This window comes from Pelobates fuscus, chromosome 1 (genome assembly GCF_036172605.1).
Source record: "Pelobates fuscus isolate aPelFus1 chromosome 1, aPelFus1.pri, whole genome shotgun sequence".
In the NCBI taxonomy this organism is placed as follows: domain Eukaryota; kingdom Metazoa; phylum Chordata; class Amphibia; order Anura; family Pelobatidae; genus Pelobates; species Pelobates fuscus.
This window is the reverse complement of record NC_086317.1, coordinates 14,399,025-14,415,489: the sequence shown is the minus strand read 5'-3', so window position 1 is coordinate 14,415,489 and position 16,465 is coordinate 14,399,025. Positions and strand designations below refer to the sequence as shown.

General features: G+C 44.3%; 1 protein-coding gene across 2 annotated transcripts in view; it reads right to left on the bottom strand.

Annotated features, from left to right (window-relative positions):
• ATP6V1A (ATPase H+ transporting V1 subunit A) overlaps nt 1-16,465 on the bottom strand; it is a 46,159-nt gene that overhangs the window by 2,568 nt on the left and 27,126 nt on the right. For both annotated transcript variants that reach the window (XM_063446358.1, XM_063446363.1), the window contains exons 7-15: nt 16,154-16,305; nt 15,095-15,257; nt 13,759-13,867; nt 13,524-13,646; nt 12,920-13,034; nt 5,488-5,551; nt 4,440-4,643; nt 4,119-4,213; nt 158-329 (exon numbers count right to left, since the gene is read on the bottom strand). In XM_063446358.1, the coding sequence (XP_063302428.1) occupies nt 158-329; nt 4,119-4,213; nt 4,440-4,643; nt 5,488-5,551; nt 12,920-13,034; nt 13,524-13,646; nt 13,759-13,867; nt 15,095-15,257; nt 16,154-16,305 (1,197 nt within the window). The remainder of the gene's footprint in view (nt 1-157; nt 330-4,118; nt 4,214-4,439; nt 4,644-5,487; nt 5,552-12,919; nt 13,035-13,523; nt 13,647-13,758; nt 13,868-15,094; nt 15,258-16,153; nt 16,306-16,465) is intronic.

The following is a 16,465-nucleotide window of genomic DNA, read 5'->3' as shown; positions in this document are numbered from 1 at the left end:
AAAAAGAAAATAAGACCGCATCAGGAAATTTTAAAAAATAAAGACCGCATCAGAAAAAATAAATTAAAAAAAGACCACATAAGGAAAGAAACCCCCCCCAAAAAACAAAATGAAAGAAAAAAAAAAACATGTCCCTCACATGGAAATGTGCACAAACCTTGAATTTCATGGAAGTCAGTCTATACATGATTTCTCCCATTTGCTCCTTGATAATGGACCATGTAATCTTGTTGTCGCTTTGGGCTGTGGTCTCCACTGCACGCCGCGCCATGTCATAAAACGCAATCATATTGGACAGCATTCCCACAGTTTTGTAGAATGGGCAGAACCTGCAGGGATGAAGGAAGGTGATCAGGGTTTAAACACATTACCCGCTGCCCTAGCAAACAGTCCCACCAATGCAACAGAACAACCTGAGCTGGATCGGTTTAAACTGAAAGCGTGCTTAAAACAAGGCACTCTATTTTCACAGATTTGGGAGAAGCTGGCAGCTCAGCACGGGCACATTAAATACTGGAGTATTGATGGCAGCTCAGCACGGTCACATTAAATACTGGAGTATTGATGGCAGCTCAGCACTGTCCCATTAAATACTGGAGTACTGATGGCAGCTCAGCACGGTCACATTAAATACTGGAGTACTGATGGCAGCTCAGCACGGGCACATTAAATACTGGAGTACTGATGGCAGCTCAGCACGGGCACATTAAATACTGGAGTACTGATGGCAGCTCAGCACGGGCACATTAAATACTGGAGTACTGATGGCAGCTCAGCACGGGCACATTAAATACTGGAGTACTGATGGCAGCTCAGCACGGGCACATTAAATACTGGAGTACTGATGGCAGCTCAGCACGGGCACATTAAATACTGGAGTATGGATGGCAGCTCAGCACGGGCACATTAAATACTGGAGTATTGATGGCAGCTCAGCACTGTCACATTAAATACTGGAGTACTGATGGCAGCTCAGCACGGGCACATTAAATACTGGAGTACTGATGGCAGCTCAGCACGGTCACATTAAATACTGGAGTATTGATGGCAGCTCAGCACGGCACATTAAATACTGGAGTATTGATGGCAGCTCAGCACGGGCACATTAAATACTGGAGTATTGATGGCAGCTCAGCCCGGGCACATTAAATACTGGAGTATTGATGGCAGCTCAGCACGGTCACATTAAATACTGGAGTATTGATGGCAGCTCAGCACGGTCACATTAAATACTGGAGTATGGATGGCAGCTCAGCACGGGCACATTAAATACTGGAGTATGGATGGCAGCTCAGCACGGGCACATTAAATACTGGAGTATTGATGGCAGCTCAGCACGGGCACATTAAATACTGGAGTACTGATGGCAGCTCAGCACGGTCACATTAAATACTGGAGTACTGATGGCAGCTCACCACGGTCACATTAAATACTGGAGTATTGATGGCAGCTCAGCACGGGCACATTAAATACTGGAGTATTGATGGCAGCTCAGCACGGGCACATTAAATACTGGAGTATTAATGGCAGCTCAGCACGCGCACATTAAATACTGGAGTACTGATGGCAGCTCAGCACGGGCACATTAAATACTGGAGTATTAATGGCAGCTCAGCACGGGCACATTAAATACTGGAGTATTAATGGCAGCTCAGCACGGGCACATTAAATACTGGAGTACTGATGGCAGCTCAGCACGGTCACATTAAATACTGGAGTACTGATGGCAGCTCAGCACGGTCACATTAAATACTGGAGTATTGATGGCAGCTCAGCACGGGCACATTAAATACTGGAGTATTGATGGCAGCTCAGCACGGTCACATTAAATACTGGAGTACTGATGGCAGCTCAGCACGGTCACATTAAATACTGGAGTATTGATGGCAGCTTGGTCACATTAAATACTGGAGTACTGATGGCAGCTCGTTCACACTGATTACTGGAGTAGTGACGGCAGCTCAGCACGGGCACATTAAATACTGGAGTATTGATGGCAACTCTGTCACACTGATTACAGGAGTATTGACGGCAGCTCGGTCACACTGATTACTGGAGTAGTGACGGCAGCTCAGCACGGGCACATTAAATACTGGAGTATTGATGGCAGCTCAGCACGGGCACATTAAATACTGGAGTATTGATGGCAGCTCAGCACGGGCACATTAAATACTGGAGTATTAATGGCAGCTCAGCACGCGCACATTAAATACTGGAGTATTGATGGCAGCTCAGCACAGCACATTAAATACTGGAGTATTAATGGCAGCTCAGCACGGGCACATTAAATACTGGAGTATTAATGGCAGCTCAGCACGGGCACATTAAATACTGGAGTACTGATGGCAGCTCAGCACGGTCACATTAAATACTGGAGTACTGATGGCAGCTCAGCACGGTCACATTAAATACTGGAGTATTGATGGCAGCTCAGCACGGGCACATTAAATACTGGAGTATTGATGGCAGCTCAGCACGGTCACATTAAATACTGGAGTATTGATGGCAGCTCAGCACGGTCACATTAAATACTGGAGTACTGATGGCAGCTCAGCACGGTCACATTAAATACTGGAGTACTGATGGCAGCTCAGCACGGTCACATTAAATACTGGAGTATTGATGGCAGCTCAGCACGGTCACATTAAATACTGGAGTATTGATGGCAGCTCAGCACGGGCACATTAAATACTGGAGTACTGATGGCAGCTCAGCGCGGTCACATTAAATACTGGAGTACTGATGGCAGCTCAGCACGGTCACATTAAATACTGGAGTATTGATGGCAGCTTGGTCACATTAAATACTGGAGTACTGATGGCAGCTCGTTCACACTGATTACAGGAGTATTGAGGGCAACTCTGTCACACTGATTACAGGAGTATTGACGGCAGCTCGGTCACACTGATTACAGGAGTATTGACGGCAGCTCGGTCACACTGATTACTGGAGTAGTGACGGCAGCTCGGTCACACTGATTACAGGAGTATTGACAGCAGCTCGGTCACACTGATTACAGGAGTATTGACGGCAGCTCGGTCACACTGATTACAGGAGTATTGACGGCAGCTCGGTCACACTGATTACAGGAGTATTGACGGCAGCTCGGTCACACTGATTACAGGAGTATTGACGGCAGCTCGGTCACACTGATTACAGGAGTATTGACGGCAGCTCGGTCACACTGATTACAGGAGTATTGACGGCAGCTCGGTCACACTGATTACAGGAGTATTGACGGCAGCTCGGTCACACTGATTACTGGAGTAGTGACGGCAGCTCGGTCACACTGATTACTGGAGTAGTGACGGCAGCTCGGTCACACTGATTACTGGAGTAGTGACGGCAGCTCGGTCACACTGATTACTGGAGTAGTGACGGCAGCTCGGTCACACTGATTACTGGAGTAGTGACGGCAGCTCGGTCACACTGATTACTGGAGTAGTGACGGCAGCTCGGTCACACTGATTACTGGAGTAGTGACGGCAGCTCGGTCACACTGATTACTGGAGTAGTGACGGCAGCTCGGTCACACTGATTACTGGAGTAGTGACGGCAGCTCGGTCACACTGATTACTGGAGTAGTGACGGCAGCTCGGTCACACTGATTACAGGAGTATTGAGGGCAGCTCGGTCACACTGATTACTGGAGTATTGAGGGCAGCTCGGTCACACTGATTACTGGAGTATTGACGGCAGCTCGGTCACACTGATTACTGGATTAGTGACGGCAGCTCGGTCACACTGATTACTGGATTACCTCTACAAGAGAAGGCCCAGCATAGAAAACCATCTGTCTCCCACCAAGCCATCGTGGTTCTTGTGATTCACACTGATTGTATCAGGGTACAAGCACTGAAATGCACACACTTTCCTCCAATAATCAGACAATGCTGGGTGCAGAATCTGACACAACCTTCACATTACACAGTGAATATACAGTTATTATGTCCTATCTGCTGCCTGGGAGAAATGGTTAATTGAAGTGATATTTGTGTTGAGCCATTCCATAGAAAGCCAGGTTTGCACTAACACCCTGGATGGTTTGATGCATCTGAGGATAACCCTTTGTTAAAGCATAAAGCCAATGGTGGGATGGAAAAGCTGTAATATCTGACCTGTCATAGGGAGTGTATCCATTCTGCTGGAGGAAATCATCTTTGATCAGCTTGGCCACTTCCAGCGTGATCTTATCGGTTTCTGCCAAAGATGCCTGGGAAAAGAAGACACATGCTATTACTGGGGGGTTTATAATCACGAAATAAACATAACTTTATTATTTTTATTAAACATTACATTAGAAATCAACAGACTAGGTCTACTCCGCCAACTTTCAGGAGTAATAAGTTGGCCTTAGCTTGTATAGCGAGCAGACACACAAAATCCTGGAGTGACATCATCAGTGACCACATTGGACATTGCTTGGGTAATGGATTTACCTTTCCAACCAGCTGCACAATCTCTGCCAGGTCCTCCTCTTCCTGTAGGATCTCCTTGGCTTTGGTTCTCAGTGGGACGAACTCTTGGAAGTGTTTGTCATAGTACTCATCCAACGCCCGTGTGTACTTGCTGTAACTGATCAGCCAGTTTACAGAAGGGAAGTGTTTCCTCTGTGCCAGTTTTTTGTCCAAACCCCAGAACACCTTCACAAAAAAGAGAGAGAAAGAGAACATGAGCTCTTTCAAATGTGACAAACAAGCAGCTGGCCCTGTGACCTGCAGCAAGGCAATCAGCTACTTAAGCATTAAAAAAAAAAATTAAAATAAATGTTAAGAATTCTCAATTTTTTAATTCCCTTTGTCTTGATCTACTTCTCCCCACGTTATTTAAGTCAGTGGACGTGGCGGCTGAGCGCTACAAGTACCATTCAGAGAGGACACAGTCAGTGGAGACAGCGCCACTAACCACACACGAAAGCAATCGGGGCTGGGGGTGGCCAGTAGAGGTGGGATTTATTTTATGATTAAACCCAAATTGGAGAATGGAAGGTAATTAGTCTGTAGATGGAGAGGATGCACTAGCAATTAATAAAATGAAATCCAGCAGAGCCTCTATCTGATTATTTATACAGGGAATCGAAGCAGATGGGTGCAGTAGTTTCTGCCTCAAAATTTTTATAGAGCGCACAGACAGTTAAATTTATATGGAGAGCGATGCAAAGTGCAGAAACAGAAATTGTAAACATTAACGTACATAGAACTCTTCAACTGCCAAACTTCCGGAGTCTACAAAACAATACATTTATTCTGAAGGAAAGAGGGCACTTGCTAACTATACTTCTGCCAGGCAGACCAGCAAATTCTCACACTGTCTGTCGGAGTCATTTTCATTCTGCCAGTAACCTTCAGCACAGCGTCCGCTGCTGGTAATTTTCATGTATATTTTACTATTTGTAAATCTCCTTTTTAGAGCACACTCACTTTCCATACAGAACATGGAACGTCTCGTTTAAAAAAGAAAAGAAAAAATAATGAAATGCACACCTACCTGCACAATGCCCAAAGTGGCAGATGTGACGGGATCTGAGAAATCACCACCAGGGGGAGACACGCTGAGGAGGAAGCACAGGAGAACACGTCAAAAAGGAGATTCTATTCGCCGCCTGGCTTTGATAGTTTGTGATGTAGCCCATGGATCCCGAGTGCAAATCACACACAGATGTGGAATAAGCAGCACAATTCACGCATTATGGCTGCATATTTAACCCTTAGGTGCCAGAACTCAGACCTCTATTTAGATGGAGAGCCCACTAACCACTTGGCTTCAGCCAGTTATTATTGCTGGAATAATGGTCAGGACGTCACACCCGCCATGCTGGCTGCCTTTTTATTTCATCGCAGGCGAGTTAGTCTTGGCATCGGCGCAGAAGCATTGGCCGCCCATCAAATCTATCACTTGATCTGGATTTAATTAACGCAATTGGGGGTGGGGGGGAGCAAGGTTAGTTAAGGCTGTGGGTTTTTTTTTCCATTAAATCTCTGGATGAGAAACAGCTCGGACGTACATCTGGTCCTCAAAGGGTTACCTTAAATATTTTGCTCCATTTGTGCAAAAACGGTTTTCATAGAGTTCCCATAAACCTCAGAATTTAAACTTTTATTCCAAAAATAGCAGTTGGGAGTCGATCTTCTAAAATACCGCCACAATCACACAGGTTACATGTTTTACGGCCTCAGTTTTATGCGGTGAATTTCGCAATCCGCGCTTGCAGGGCTAACTTAAAGAAGCAGCGAGCGTTCAGATTTCAAACTAATCTCTTTTAGTGAAGTAACTGAAGCAGAGCAGCAAAGCCTCTGCTATGCTAATAATACATGCAGTGGCAGGACTCTCACACAGGAAAATTAACTCCCTAATAAATAACATCAATTGGTGCACTGGAGGAAAAAAAAAAACCCTTTCTGCTATGTTTACATATGGGTTAATCCAGCCTCTAGTGGCGGTCTCATGGACAGTCGCTAGAGGCGCTTCCACGCTTCTCACTGTGATTTTCACAGTGAGAAGACGCCAGCGTCCATAGGAAAGCATTGAGAATGCTTTCCTATGGACTGGCTGAATGCGTGCGCGGCTCTTGCCGTGCATGCACATTCAGCCGATGACGGGAAAGGAGGAGGAGAGTCTCCACCACCGAGGGAGCCCGGCACTGGAGAAAGGTAAGCCTTTAACCCCCTTCCTCTCCATCTAGCCTGGCGGTAGGGGGTCCCTAAGGGTGGGGGCACCCTCAGGGCACTATAGTGGTCCTTTAATTTGAGTGCAACAGGTTACCTGCACCTGTTGGGCCACAACCTCCTATGATGCTCCGTGAGATTCTGAGTGACTAAAAGTCAAATTAACCTCATTCAATGGCTGACTGAGCCGGATACATTTATTCCATAAAAGCTCTATATTACAAGCAAGCTATTAATTTAATGGACACACAAGAATTAATAATTAAAAATGGCCACTGAACGAATACATTTTGATTTGACAATCCCAGCACTAAACAAGAAATCTTAATTAGTTTCAAAGGTGAGTTCTGTAGCTTATGAAACAAAAGAGACACTATACGCAAAAAAATAACTTTAGTTTAATGAAGCAGTTTTGGTGTATAGATGATGCCCCTGCAGTCACACTGTTCAATTCTCTTACAATTAGGTGTTAAATCACTTTAATTTCTGTTTATGAAGCCCTAGTCACACCTCATCTGTCTGTGACTGACACAGCCTGCATGGAAATAAATAGTTTAATTTTCAAATTTTAACTTTCTTTAGACGTTTTTATCTCCTGCTCTGCAAACCGAACTGATACTAGCAAGCCATTAACAGAGCAGGAGATAAATTCTAAATTAAACATAATTTGTAATAAAGGAAGTGTAAACATTAGATGTCTCTTTACAGGAAGTGTTTAGGAAGGCTGTGTAAGTCACATGCAGGGAGGTGTGACTAAAGCTGTAATTTAACGCCTAAATGGCAGATAATTTAGCAGAGAGACTGCAGGGACATGAACTATACACCTAAACTGCTTCATTACGTATCCCATTAAGGTTTTAGTGATTGGGAAATATTTGTGTAAAATGTAATAAATCAGTTTTGTTGGTTTTTTGCAACAATTAATTCTATGTTGCATAGGGTGTCACTTCCCTCCCTCAAACAGAAAGTAAAAATGATAGTGAAGTGTCAGGAGCAGAGGTAGCTGACAGAGCACAGTTCTGGCAGTGAAAGTGCTCAGATTACACAGGATCCACCTGCACACACAGTATTTTCCTGTCCGAGAGCACTGATACACTGAGAGCTGTCTGCACACACAGTATGTTCATGTCTAAGAGCACTGATACACTGAGGGCTGTCTGCACACACAGTTTGTTCATGTCTGAGAGCACTGCTACACTGAGAGCTGTCTGCACACACAGTTTGTTCATGTCTGAGAGCACTGCTACACTGAGAGCTGTCTGCACACACAGTTTGTTCATGTCTGAGAGCACTGCTACACTGAGAGCTGTCTGCACACACAGTATTTTCCTGTCCGTGAGCACTGCTACACTGAGGGCTGTCTGCACACACAGTTTGTTCCTGTCTGTCTGAGAGCACTGCTACACTGAGGGCTGTCTGCACACACAGTTTGTTCCCTGTCTGTCTGAGAGCACTGCTACACTGAGGGCTGTCTGCACACACAGTTTGTTCCGGTCTGTCTGAGAGCACTGCTACACTGAGGGCTGTCTGCACACACAGTTTGTTCCGGTCTGTCTGAGAGCACTGCTACACTGAGAGCTGTCTGCACACACAGTTTGTTCCCTGTCTGTCTGAGAGCACTGCTACACTGAGAGCTGTCTGTACACACAGTTTGATCCCTGTCTGTCTGAGAGCACTGCTACACTGAGGGCTGTCTGCACACACAGTTTGTTCCTGTCTGTCTGATAGCACTGCTACACTGAGAGCTGTCTGCACACAATTTGTTCCTGTCTGTCTGAGAGCACTGCTACACTGAGAGCTGTCTGTACACACAGTTTGATCCCTGTCTGTCTGAGAGCACTGCTACACTTAGGGATGTCTGCACACACAATTTGTTCCTGTCTGTCTGAGAGCACTGCTACACTGAGGGCTGTCTGCACACACAGTTTGATCCTGTCTGTCTGAGAGCACTGATACACTGAGAGCTGTCTGCACACACAGTTTGTTCCTGTCTGTCTGAGAGCACTGCTATACTGAGGGCTGTCTGCACACAATTTGTTCCTGTCTGTCTGAGAGCACTGCTACACTGAGAGCTGTCTGTACACACAGTTTGATCCCTGTCTGTCTGAGAGCACTGCTACACTTAGGGATGTCTGCACACACAATTTGTTCCTGTCTGTCTGAGAGCACTGCTACACTGAGAGCTGTCTGCACACACAGTTTGTTCCTGTTTGTCTGAGAGCACTGCTACACTGAGAGCTGTCTGCACACAATTTGTTCCTGTCTGTCTGAGAGCACTGCTACACTGAGAGCTGTCTGTACACACAGTTTGATCCCTGTCTGTCTGAGAGCACTGCTACACTTAGGGATGTCTGCACACACAATTTGTTCCTGTCTGTCTGAGAGCACTGCTACACTGAGAGCTGTCTGCACACACAGTTTGTTCCTGTTTGTCTGAGAGCACTGCTATACTGAGGGCTGTCTGCACACAGTTCGTTCCTGTCTGTCTGAGAGCACTGCTACACTGAGAGCTGTCTGCACACACAGTTTGTTCTGGCTACAGAAGAGATCCACATAGCTGATCTTTGAATGTATCCTATTAAAATGTATCCTATTTTCTTGTTAGTGCTGGTCACTGTCTAATCAATTTGTCCTCATAGAGCAGCATTGAGGACAGATCTTCAGTCCAAAGCTTCACATAGACGTTTATTGAGATTTATGGAATTATATAAAAAAAAAAAAAAAAAAAAATCCTACTTAAGGAACAGATGAGTTCAGTAGTCATTTTTACTTATTAATTCTTGTGTGTCCATTAAAATAATACCTCACTTGCAATAGGAAGGTTTGTGGAATTCATTTAACAGGCTCAGGCAGCCGTTGGATGAGGTTAATTGGACGTCTAGTCCATCTCAGTTATTTCAAGTAAGACTCTCACTGAGCATCATAGGAGTTGTGGTCCAACAGGGGCGGACAATCTGTATAATGTACAAACACAAAGATAAAGCACCGCGCTTACAGCAGCAGTAGCTTAGTATCCAACAGCTTAAAATACATAGTAAGAACAAAGAGAACGTTACCTGCGCTCTGGCCTAAATCCCCATGTACATTTAAACAAAATGGAGGCTCTTTAGTTTTATTCCAATGGCCATTTGAATATAAAAGCTCACCTGACACGTCAAGGTAAGCCCCAAAAGGTGAGTCCTACTCGCTGATATCAGCCAAGAATCTCTAATAAGACAGGAAGGGGTATTTTATAAACCCTTTCACATTAAACCCTTTATAGGGCTTCTACACATACAATAAACTTTGCTGGTATCAGACAAAGTGTAAACATCTCTAATGAGACATGCAGGGGACACCAGTTGTCCTATAATAAATCTATTCTGGTGAGTGGTACCGGCTACAATTCTTTCATACAGCTGCCAGCAATGTAACCTACTTAGTGTGTAGATAAATATTAATGTCATAAAGCACCGTTATGCCAAAGAAGGGCATATTAAGGGGAGTTCCCCTTTAACCCCTTAAGGACCAAACTTCTGGAATAAAAAGGAATCATGACGTGTCACACACGTCATGTGTCCTTAAGGGGTTAAGAGCTTACAAACACATTGTGCGCAGTGGAATATTAATGTGATTTAACCACAAACTGCCTTTCTTGTTTCTAGACTCTAGTAACGGATTACCGGGAACCCATGTGACCCCCATAATTTATGGTGTTTATTCAGGACTAGGGATTTAATAACAGATGGTGATGAGATCATTTGAGGTTACATAGTAATAACTCTAAAACATGTGAATTGAGTAAATAGAAGGGTGGAAACGTTAACCTGGGGACATTATTCAGAATTCGGCTTTTATCCCACATACACAGAGCAAGCCAATTCCAGCACAATGGACACCATCCAGACTAACCATCTGTTAGATTAATTTAATAATTTCAACTAGACACTTTCTCTTTTAAAACATGCTTGAAGGGAGAACTAAAACGACTTTTTCATGTTGCATTATATATGAATATATACTACTTTGTATTACTGTAATGGCCGTATCTGTTTAGTGTAAAAGACATTGTGCTATTTATTCAATCCTCCAGCCCCAGTCAGTGAGTGAGGGTTCGTGTCCTCCTCTAAGCGTTGCATATCAGATTGCTGCCACTGATCCAAACAGTTAGACAGACTGACGGCTGTCTGTACAATACTCCGGAACCACACTGGAGGAACGACAACCAAAACGAAAATATCCCTTTCTGGTTAATAAAAAATAAAAAAGCAATGCTGCTCTACCACTTGTATAATGGGTAATTGGCTATGGCCCTGTATTTTATGTGCAGCAATAAATAAAGAATAAAAATAAATATTTTATACTAAAGTGATAGGGACATTACGACTTAAAGGAGACTTGTCCCATTAGGAGTCTCCAGAACCGCCATTCTCTGAGGGTCTGTGGCCTTTTGTAAAACCCAGCCTCTGCTGCTGTCCCCTCTCTGCATGATTGGCCTTACTTGGGGACACTACTTGAATAGCACAATCCTTCCCAATGACCCAGACATGCTGGCTTCATTGACAACACTGCGTGTGTAAGGAACGCTAGGGCAATATCGGAGACAGGGAACAGAACAATCACCTGTAGGACCTCCTCCAGCTCTAAGCTTTCACTGAATCCTCGACTTAGACCTGTGTGTGGCCAGCATAGAGAGGATTGTACCAGTTCAGAGACCAATGGACCAAGAGACCACATTTTTAAAGAGCACTAAGGGGACACTCCAGACCCCTAATTCATTTCAGTTTGGTCAAGTGGTTTAAGGTTAAATAATGTTTCCCCCCCTTGAGCCAACTCATAAAAAGTGTTGATTTTGAGACATATGTAGTTTTCTGATTCATTTTAGGAACACATTCTGGCAAAGCAAACTGACAACCAGGAGGATTTCCTAAATTCACTGACTAGTCAAATGCTTCCCTAGAAGAATTCTATGGGGTGACTTGTGCTTTGGTGTTAATGTTAAGTGTGAGCTTTGAATGGACAGGAAGGGAGACTTCCATCACTGAGCGGACTCGTCACTGGAGAAAAAGGTGAGTAAACTTAAACTTATTGTTTTATCATTTCAGTGTGTTCCTTTAAAAGACCACTATAGGCACCCAGACCACTTCAGCTCAATGAAGTGGTCTGGGTGCCAGGTCCACCTAGGATTAACCCTGCCTGCTGTAAACATAGCAGTTTCAGAGAAACTGATATGTTTACATATGGGTTAATCCAGCCTCTAGTGGCTGTCTCATTGACAGCCGCTAGAGGCGCTTCTGCGCTTCTCACAGTAAGAAGACGCCAGCGTCAATAGGAAAGCATTGAGAATGCTTTCCTATGGACTGTCTGAATGCGCGCGCGGCTCTTGCTGCGCATGCGCATTCAGCCGATGACGGAAGAAGAGGGAGGAGAGTCCCCGGCGCTGGAGAAAAGTGAGTGTTTAACCCCCTTCCTTCCCCTTCAACCCAGCAGGAGGGGGGCCATGAGGGCAGGGGCACCCTCAGGGCACTATAGTGCCAGGAAAACGAGTTTGTTTTCCTGGCACTATAGTGGTCCTTTAAATGATAGACTATTCATTTGCTAGCGTTTGTAATGGAACAATGTACAGATGAGATGCAATGCCCTTTCTATGACAGGTACACTTTAGATGTGAATTTTGGTATAACTTCAAGAAGAAAAAGACTGTATTATGATTAGAATAATGTTTGTAATCATTCAAATCTGTCACAGTTTGGAGAGTAAAATGCTATGTTTCAAGCTGAATAAAGCTGGTCAGTGATGAAGGGATGTGACCTTCATTAACCTGGTATTAGAACAACTCAAACCATTGTAAAACACCTACACCTTATGGAGAAAGAGCTGAACCCTGTACACTCCAGCAATCTGGCCCATACAGCAAGCGATCAGCCCAGGGATATTCACTGCTGTCTATGGACAGAGGTGGTCAGTATAGACACCATCATTTTGTTGGTTTGAAAAAAATATGAGACTTGTCCATTAACCCTTTGAGAGCCAGAGGTGTGTTGAGCAAATTGCACGGCAAAAATAGTGCAGTGAGCATTCACGCAGTTCAGAGACCGGGTTAGATGCTGTATAGGCACTCTTATATAGGCAGGGAACAGAGGAAATGTCTGAATGTGCTGGCGTGGTTTAACTGAAGCTGGGTATCCCAGGTTTTACTATAGAAGCCCCCCCATAGCAGAATACGACGCACATTCTCCTAATGACCAGGTGATTGCAGTAACTGGAATACTCACGCTCCAACAATGCTCACGCTCCCTTCTCGCTCTGGATTTCCCAGACACTTCACTCTGCCGGCTCGCTCGTAGAAAGAGGCCAGACGGGCACCAAGGTATGCTGGGTAACCACTATCTGTAAAGAACAAATAAAAAATAGTTATTGCATGAGCATTACTGATGTATGAACACATTGGACCTACATCAATTAGTATACTCTAAATGTTTAGTCTGGCTGATGGCTGGATAGCAAACTCCACTTAAATGAATGGTCAGTCCGTATTGGCCACAGCTAGAGAAAGAGAAGGTGTCTGGGTAATGTCATTGGACGGTACAGAAAATATCAGCTATCTCACCATGGTAGAAAGCCAGTGGTGTTACAATGGCTCTGCATATGAACTACTAGAAAGACATCTTCAGAGAGGCCATTCATAATGTGCGCAAGACATGGGGCAATAGAACAGACAAGACTAGTTCAGTTATTGCTAACCAGCCTTTTGTGTGGTTCCTAAACTACATTCCCCATGATGCTTAGCAACCCTATGGAAATCTGGTCAGATAAGACTACATGCTAAGGCATCCAGGGGGCAGGATATAAAGTGAACCTTTATGTTTCTATTCTCACCAGCAGGCATTTCAGCCAGACGCCCAGAGATTTCTCGGAGAGCCTCTGCCCATCGAGATGTAGAGTCGGCCATCATACTGACGTGGTATCCCATGTCTCGAAAATATTCTGACAGTGTGATCCCTGAGGAGGAAGCATGATATACATTAGAAAGGTCTCCAGGTATGGAGGACATAAGAAAAAAAAAAACTAGAGGGGCTTCCAGAAACGGTGACCAGATAAGACCAGCTTTTACCTGTATAAATAGAGGCCTCTCTGGCTGCCACCGGCATGTTTGAAGTGTTGGCTACAAGTGACGTTCTTTTCATGATGCTCTCAACTTTCCCATCCACTTCCATGGTGAGCTACAAAATAATAAGGGAAGCTCTGACATCAATATCACAATATACATATATATATATATATATATATATATATAATAAAAAAATAATAGTAATTTGTTGCACATACTAAAGTTCAATAAACCAAAAAAAAAAAAAAAAGAAAATACTGGCACAAATCCCCAGTCGAGGACTTTGAGAGAGCGATGTGGTGGAGATCTCTTCTGGTTTGGGAAAACGTAAATGTTTGAACTAGGGCTTAGGCCAAGACTGACCAGAAGGGGCAGATCGTCTGCTGTGTTTGGTTACAAACTGAAATTAGGTTCACGTTCCTGACTCACTAACAAGGTTTATACACTCAATTTACTTATAACACTTGGTTGGTGGAAGGAGCAAAAAATTTTTTATCTTATTCAAATCAACAACATTGTGTATCCCAAGTTTGAGACATCAACTGGAGTTGACCACCAGACTAGCCTCTCTTAACCCATTACTCAAGGCCAAAACAGTCTCCCCATGCTACTGCTGAGGGAGGGGAAAGCCCCACAATAAAGGGATTACTACAACAACAACGCCTTCCCCAGTGCAACCGACACTGATCAAACTGATTTACAAAAGCAAATAGATGATATTAGAAGTGAAGAACGGGTGCGAAGGTTAATGCCACGTACATAGCCTGGGGTCATAAAGTAAAGAACCATTGATATTTAACTCTTGAATTTCGTAAAGGACCACTATAGTGCCAGGAAAACATACTTGTTTTCCTGGCTATATAGGGTCTTTGGGACCCCTCACCCTCTGGGTCCCCCTCACGCCGGGCTCTAGGGTGAGGAAGGGGTTAATCACTTGCCTTTCTCCAGCGCTGGGCTCCCTCGGTGCTGGAGACTCTCCTCCTCCTTTTCCTGTTATGCACATGCACGGCACGAGTCGCGCGTGAATCCAGCCAGTCCATATAGACGCTGGCGACTTCTCACTGTGAAAATCACAGAGAGAAGCGCGGAAGTGCCTCTAGCGGCTGTCAATGAGACAGCCACTAGAGGCTGGATTAACCCATAGGTAAACCTAGCAGTTTCTCTGAAACTGCTATGTTTACAGCAGAAAGGGTTAATCCTAGGTGGACCTGGCACCCAGACCACTTCATTAAGCTGAAGTGGTCTGGGTGCCTATAGTGGTCCTTTAAACGTTTCCCCAAGTCTTAATTTTTTGCATTTCTAAAATCATATCAAGAGAAAAGAAGAGTTGAGTGCTGACCTCTGGAAAGTCCCGTAGTACTTCAGACATCTCGTTCCCTCTCTCCCCACAACCCACGTAGATGATGACATCACTATTAGAGTATTTGGAGAGAGACTGTGAAATCACAGTTTTACCGCAGCCAAAAGCACCAGGGATAGCTGTGGTTCCTCCTTGTACGCACCTGCAGGTGAAGATACAAACGGCAGAGCGTGAACAAAAACTGTGAAGTTTTATGTACATATTCAAATCATTTAATCACAGACGGTGTGATAACATTTAGTAAAGAGGAACTGTCGCCTACATAGAAATTACAACATTGAGAAACACACGGAAAATCTCTCATAACTTCTGTTGGTCCTTTTTCATCAGATTCTCCATTTTATTATATTTTGTATTAAAGATTCGGAATGTGACATTATAATCCAGTTCAGACAAGGCACAGCCAGGGCAAACTTTGTAAATTAAGGAAAATAACAGATACATTGTTTAATTTCTCCTTTTCTCTGTCTGTTCTGCCTATGCGGATTGTAAAGTGCAAAGGACAGAAATTATAACAAGGACTGTCCTTGGAAGTTTTTTTATGTAAACACTGCCTTATCAGGGAAACACTGAACACATCTCTAGGAGGAGATGCTGATTGGCCAGGGTGGCATTTGGCTCCACCCCCCGCCTTCTCTTCTTTACTGAGATGATCAGAATTGACTATCTCTGCCAATCCAATGCTTTCCAATGGGAAAGCATTGTGAGACCAATTCTAAAAATAAAGAAGATTTTCTTATTATTTAACCCCTTAAGGACACATGACATGGGTTAAGCGTGACAACGAAGGGCAGGGACCCTACATGTCTTTTTACCACTATAGGGTCAGGAATCTATGTTTGTGTTCCTGTCCCCATAGTGTTCCTTAAAATACAGGGTTGAGAAAACATCATATAAAATCCTGAAAAGTAAGTGATAGAAATGAACGGATTCTGCCAATGGATACATCCTTTGGATTAGACACGACAGTCCAATTATCTATCGACCAGTGAAGGTGCAGCCACTGTATGTAACTGTGACCGCCATGCAGCAACTCACGGGAACAAGGCATCGAGCACCCTCTGGCCAGTAAGTAGAGGATGATTTGCTGGTAGTTTCTCAGTGACCGGTCGGACAGTTCTCACAGGCCACACCTGGACCATTGTGAACTTCTCCTTCACACCCTCAAACTCCAGCTCCAGTACAACGTCCTGTGAGAGAGAAGCAGATATGAGCAGGTTACGGATTGGATGAACAGTCATTGCTAAATCTCTCATGCAGAGGGAACTGGCCGGGGTATGGCTTTCCCTAATGGGTGGGATCAGCCCGCTATGGAAATGGTACACGTGTGACCTGAATGGGGACTAACCT